The sequence below is a fragment of the Perkinsus marinus genome (genome assembly GCF_000006405.1).
Source record: "Perkinsus marinus ATCC 50983 genomic scaffold scf_1104296973546, whole genome shotgun sequence".
Taxonomy (NCBI): domain Eukaryota; phylum Perkinsozoa; order Perkinsida; family Perkinsidae; genus Perkinsus; species Perkinsus marinus.
This window is the reverse complement of record NW_003201395.1, coordinates 1-6,345: the sequence shown is the minus strand read 5'-3', so window position 1 is coordinate 6,345 and position 6,345 is coordinate 1. Positions and strand designations below refer to the sequence as shown.

The 6,345-nt window shown below is 49.9% G+C and overlaps 3 protein-coding genes across 3 annotated transcripts; 2 read left to right on the top strand and 1 right to left on the bottom strand.

Moving 5' to 3' along the window:
* Positions 1-560: 560 nt before the first annotated feature.
* Pmar_PMAR026121 (hypothetical protein) lies at positions 561-2,898 on the bottom strand (the record flags this gene model as incomplete). Its single annotated transcript, XM_002766176.1, has 13 exons — positions 561-790; positions 838-918; positions 965-1,054; positions 1,102-1,197; positions 1,245-1,283; positions 1,325-1,462; positions 1,872-1,949; positions 1,992-2,088; positions 2,130-2,194; positions 2,240-2,328; positions 2,373-2,487; positions 2,627-2,764; positions 2,821-2,898. 13 exons carry the CDS (start codon positions 2,896-2,898, stop codon positions 578-580), a joined length of 1,317 nt encoding a protein of 438 aa, XP_002766222.1. The 3' UTR covers positions 561-577.
* A 765-nt stretch (positions 2,899-3,663) lies between these two features.
* On the top strand, positions 3,664-5,490 carry Pmar_PMAR026120 (hypothetical protein; the record flags this gene model as incomplete). Its single annotated transcript, XM_002766175.1, has 7 exons — positions 3,664-3,753; positions 3,805-3,923; positions 4,115-4,306; positions 4,356-4,431; positions 4,698-4,788; positions 4,835-5,002; positions 5,390-5,490. 7 exons carry the CDS (start codon positions 3,664-3,666, stop codon positions 5,488-5,490), a joined length of 837 nt encoding a protein of 278 aa, XP_002766221.1.
* A 167-nt stretch (positions 5,491-5,657) lies between these two features.
* Pmar_PMAR026119 (hypothetical protein) lies at positions 5,658-5,879 on the top strand (the record flags this gene model as incomplete). Its single annotated transcript, XM_002766174.1, has 2 exons — positions 5,658-5,804; positions 5,833-5,879. Coding segments are annotated over 2 exons (194 nt in total), but the record flags the coding sequence as incomplete, so codon positions are not given.
* Positions 5,880-6,345: the final 466 nt, after the last annotated feature.

The window sequence follows — 6,345 nt, the reverse complement described above, 5'->3', positions numbered from 1 at the left end:
CCGTCTTCTTGCCTGCAGTTGGATGTTTAACGCCCTTAGGGAGCATGGTTACGGAAAAGTGATAATGTACTGAAAGAGTAGCCTGCTTCTCAATTAAGTCGCTTCCTACGACGATCTTGAGCCTAAAACGGTCGGAGAATCTCGCTCGCCCAAATTTAAATGCGCGCGCCCTAAAAACGTGCAGGGTTTCTTGTCAGAGCGATCGCGTCCGTCGACACCATGCTTCCCCTCGAGCCCACCTTCACGATCAAGTGACGTGGCACCTCGTATAACGTAGATCTGATATATAGTCGCTTGCATGGTCAGCCTCGGAAAGTGCCGAAATGCTCTTTCCACACGACCGGACTTGCGACGCCACTGCCACTAATATCCTCAACTCCTCCATGTTCACACAGCCAAGACGATTTATATGACACTCAGTCGGCTGAGTAGTGATGTGCTACTACAGTACGGTGTTAATAACTTGACTGAACCGTTTATCGACACTGACTTATAACACCACACAGCTGACTGAAGTGAAAACGGATATGAAAAACAATGAACAGAGTAGAAGTGTCATGTGAGCCATTCAGGCAGCCTATACAATGCTCTGCATCTCATGCTGTGAGGCCACGCTCGCTGAGTCGACTCCACTCAATTTCTCTCCAACGGCGGCAACATTTGAGTTTGCCGGCTCCACTCGATGACAACGTATCTCGTCCTTGGCGGGATCCCGTCGACGAGGCAACATCCTCAAATCGGCACAAAGAGCAGGTACAGAAATGGATAGAGTATAGCGGCATAAGGCAACCTGAGGAAGGGAGATATTCACATTCCTGCTACGCCACAACAGGTTACCTCAACAAGGGACTCCACTCGTGGGTCCTGACCAGGCTTCCAGTCCTCCCAGTCATCAGGACACGCCAACTTGACCAACACCTAAGAGTGTTCTCTCATCAGAGCAGACACCCCCCCCATACCGTACCGATCTCGTCTCGTTATTCTCGTGACATATGCTGCCATTGCCGAGCGTGTACATAACCTCACGTCGAACGACTCTGGGCCATCGACGACCCTACAGCACCACCGATCAACCACAGCATACTATGAAGGGGTAACTACATGGTCGCTAGAAGATAGAGCCATGGAGCTCATAGTGAAACGAGGCACTCGGGCAGCAAAGGTATCCTCGTCAGCCTCAAGAGCCTCTCGACTACCCTACCAGGGAGAGCATATAGCAGCAGCACTACACATCAGCTCCTCACGTTAATGATGTTGCCCAGAAGATGTGGCCTGCCGTCAATCTGAAGCACACTGTAATGACACAGCTGCGAGTGTTTGTTACCTCTCCTGTGGCCGATGCCACGTGGTACTGCCACAAAACATGGGGGTAACAGTATTGGTAGGACCAGTATCCAATGGTGAAATTGCTACACTCAGAAGAGGTCGTATAAGAACCACCGTACAGTGATCGAGACTTGCGCTGAAACGAAAACATGCCAAATTCATCTCGATGCTGAGAGTGATATCAAAACCCATCACCTTTCGCGTTCTCGGGCTACCCCACGAAGAAAAGCGTTTATCCCTATTATGATACTGATGATGGGGAACATTACCAAGTGTCGTGAAGTATCCAGAAGAGAACGCGTAACGACAAGTAATTCTCCCAATAATCCTGTGAGCTTCAACTGATAAGGAAATTTACACATTGAGGATAGGTTGGTAAAATATGTTTGCTCCTTCAGTAACGACCGCCATACGTGAGTTATACTTCCCAGCAAACTAGAGCGAACTATACCGATTATTCTCGCTATCTTCTTCGACACTCCATTTTCTTTGCGTGAATACCATCTCAAAGCGAGGCGCGCAACCAGTCAACCCTTCAGTACTACCCTGTAGTTAAGTGAAATGAGTCGGTCGATAGTGACAGATCCCTCCCTAGCCTCCGGCACATCGCTGAGGTTATTGAACTGACCACACTAGATATGAACGGTTTGTTTGATAACACTCACTGGGCCTTCCTCTTCATCCAGTTCATCATAGACATACGTACCATCGTCGAGAGTATACGTGGTGCAAGCAGCTGGATGACCCACGACAAACCGATACCTAGTCCAGCAGTCATGGCCAAGTCTCTCTCCTCAGCCTACTGGTGGATCTCAGGTTCAGTGACATCTATGAAAGTATCCGTGCTACGAGCACAAACGTACTGCACCTGACCAGGAAAATTATCACTCAGGATCGACGTTCTCAAGCTGACAGTGGCTGTCCGGTTAGCTGCTCCCTCCTCGTACCGTTCCTCAATAGTACCATTGCTGAGGACTCGCCTACTACCTCCAACGAAGCTACCTATACATGACCATCTAGCGAGTGAACGTGTGGAGGGAACTCACCGATCAGCGTCTTAGGAACATGCGCCAGGTTGATTGTAGTTCCATCAACTCTAAACTGCGAGACCTCCTTCCCAGGGCACAGCTCATACGACCAATAGTCACTCGGCAAATGATACTAAGGGAAGAGGGTGGAAAATCGGTGATGAATTCATCCCAAAGATTTACCCGCCGACATCGTGGTGAGATACCCAGCGACTTTGCCTTGACAACCTGAACAAGTTCAGTCTAGAATCGATTGTCACACAGAATTGTACGAGATCATTTCCACCACTCGTAGACCCCCGGGCAGTTTTATCATTAGGCATGCTGCACGAGAACATGTGGCCTCCCGGAAACCTTATCCGGGTGGCATCAGCATCCTCAACCTCAGCTCGACTAAAGTTCAGCTTGACCTAAAGGAGAGCGTGCCGTGAAGTCCACTGTGGGGAGAGGTCCCTAGTGAGGCTACCACAAAGTCATGTAGTAGGTCAGCATAGAGAGGAGCACTAGAGACTATAGGAAGGAGGAGGAGGAGGAGGTATAGCATCGAATGGCCAAGAAGAGACTGATGCAGACTTTTGCCGACAGTTGTATAAGACCAGTCATAAATGCAGGTAGTATGCCTTGTAAAGGGCATATCGCTGGTAGTGGGGTAAATTGATTAGGGAGGGGCAGCTATGCCACAACTCCAAGATAAACTGGGTAAAATCAATTCCCTCTCGGTAGGGGCGGCTATGCCACAACTCCAAGATATGACTGGGTAGAATCAATTCCCTCTCGGTAGGGGCGGCTATGCCACAACTCCAAGATATGACTGGGTGAAATCAATTCCCTCTCGGAAGGGGCGGCTATGCCACCACCCCCAGATATGCCTTAGTACAGCCAATTTTGGATGAATACGCGATAAGAAGATCAATAACCTGGGCACGGCCCAAGTGACCCAAATATCGATGGATTACAAAGATCTGTCTCGATCCAAGTGAGACGAATTCCTTGTGAGGGGCCGATATGCCGAAGGTTACCGGCCGAGTACCTAAGAAAATTCCGTTCGGGCTTCGTCAGCAATAGCTCAGACCCCCTCGTAGGGGAGTTGAGAAGTGCCTTGGGCGTCCGATAGTCATCAGCATAACCTCGTCTGAGCAGCATATCTACGCACTAGCACGATTCTTGCGATGAACGCTACGAATGCACTCATATTTGCACGCATGCCCATATTGGTGCTGCGGTGGTAGAAGTGAATCTTGCTTCGCCGTTGGAACTGCAACGCGCCCGGTTTGAACACCATCGGAATAGATTTTATTTATGTTACTTGATGGTCGCAAGTACCTTGCCTGACTGTGGGGAAATGGACTTGGATGACGAGGCCTTCTACGAGGCGGTGATCTCTGCCTCTGGGATGAAGGTGAAAGAGAACATCCGGACCAACTTTGTATCATCTAGGCATTCCTGACAGGATCGTCAAGATTGTTTCCGGATATTGGGTTTAACCGCTGGAGCTGGGGTGGAGGAAATCAAGACAGCATACAGACGACTAGCCAGGAGGTGGCATCCTGATAAATACGACGGCCATAGGTAGTAACACAGTGGCCTTGGTCCGCGGAGACGACCGCATCAACGACCTTGAAGGTTGTCCATGGACTTCATTTGTGATGTATTCACCACCAGATAGCTGCCGCATGATAACGATTAGTCAATAACCTCGCCTATAGCTAGTGTTGTGATTTATTGTGGACACCACTGTCATTATGTTAATCTCTTCTCAGAGACGCTCACACAGTATTCCAGCACGTGAACGAGGCATATTCCGTTCTCACCAAAAAGCGTAGTACTCATTCCTACTATCCTGATGAGTACAAAAAGTCGGATTTAAGCCAATGGTTGGATCAGTCTTGGGATTGGCAGTCTCAGAGGGAGAGGCAAAATTGGGAAAAGAACGGCCGAACGGTGGTGGTCCGGTAGTGAACCATGAGAGATCCCATCATATTGCCTTACAATTTGTAGCAGGTATCTTACTTATGATGGAAAGTGGGATGTAGAGGAGTTCAAGAGAAATACCAAAGGATTGTTCTACGCTCATGGGGTAAGTACGAGCATACTACAGCGCGGGGGGAGGGGCTGAATGGCCAGAGCCATCAGTCAGTCCCCGGCGGTCCGAAAGAGTAGATGGCTAGACTTTCTGTTCAATGAGGTCGAGCTGGAGTATCCAGCAACAGGGATCTTATCTCTGCATCCTCGGGAAAAAGCGACAATCGAACGTGTTATAAGTCGGTTCACTTGTGGTATTTAAGAGCTGCTTGCCCCAGTATATTGACGCTTGCACTGACATATATTCCTGGCCTTGCTTAGGTGGAGCTGGGTAAGCTGGACATCAGTCCCACCTACCTGTGGTGGAGGTTTGAGAGTGGTGTCGCTGGCTTCGAGATGGATGCTTTGACTGGTAGGGTATCTATTGATTGGCTACTGTCTACTACTGCTGCTTTCAGGACTCGCACGATTGTATGCGTCTGATATGAGGAGGCTGTCGAACCTGGGTATTCGTCTAAACCAGCGGTTTGAGGGTATCTTCGAGGTTGTGAAGGATCAGGAGGCAGCGGCCGAGACTTGGAATGATCGTATGCGGGAGAGGGCTCGCGCGGAGGAATCGACATCCAGTAGCTCGGGTAGTCCGAATGCTGGGGACCCTAGCAGTGAGAGCTACGGGGGGTCTACCAGTGCTGGACGGAGCGAGGGACAGAATGATGATGCTGAAAGAGTGACTGAGCTGAAGACGAGGGTTTCTTTAGTTGCACCGAGGATGATGATAATGTTAATGATGATGATAATGATGATAATGGTGATGATGATGGTGATGATGGTGATGATGATGATGATGAAGTTGTGAAAGAGGTTGCAGAGCTCGAGCGCGTGCTTCACGGAAGCAAAGAGACTACTGTGACTAGCCCTAGGAAAGGTCCCCCTCTTCGAACACCTCCTAGGCGACGGCAAAGCTATGCGGATGGTAGCGTCTCCAGTTTGAAGGTCGACGCTCGTTTCGATAGGCTCCCAAGCTGTCCTGATGTATCCTCTTTCCCTCACTGTTGTGATGAGGTACCCGCAAATGAAGAGGTGCATCAGGAGTCAACGCCAAGTGAGGCAGTAGAGCCAGGTGGTGACTTCCACGTTGAGGTGATTGGGAGAGAGAGTGAAGTTGAACACGCTGCGACATATCCTCGTCGCGACGATCTCGGGGAGTGCTCAGACCCGTCCAGTCCAACCATATCTAGTGCTGATGAGTGCTGCATCGATGGTTACTCCTCAGCAGCCGAAATGGGTATCAATAGTAAAGTGGCTGAGGGCGTGCAGGTTGAGGAGGCGTATGAGGCACAGTATGCCTCGGTGGAGGGTGATGACTTATGCGTATCCGAACCTAAGTATGTAGTCTGTCATGAATTCATTGGACAAGATGATAGGGAGGTAAGATGAGGGGCTTGTGTGGGGTCAGGCAGCGAGCCTGGTATCTAAGGTTGGAGAGCGTTGGATACGGATGAGGTCCGGATAGGTGTTCGTTCTTAGATGTCAGTGGTTCGTGGAGAGCTGGTGCGAATGAGGAGGGAGTCATCGAATGGATGGGCACTTGTATTTTGTGGCGCGCGGTCATGATCTCAGCACACCCTGTCTACTTAGGTCCGCCGATATCGGGGAGATATACCGTACACCTGGGGATGGGTACCTCGAGGCATTCTTGGGCCCATATCGGGGAAGGCTCGCTGACGATCGTTTGCCCCTTAATTCACATATGGTGGAGGAATAGGTTACTGGAGTACTGCGACTATGCGCATGCGTGCAGAAGTCGTACCAAAACTCCGCCAACTCCCGACTTAGACTTTCGTATATTGATTTCAGACCTAGATTAGATGTCGCAGTAGTGACTATAAGTACTTCCTAGTCTCTATCACTACGTACGAGCCCTTCCGGTCTCCGGGGGTATCATCGTTCGCATATGCGATGCCACTAT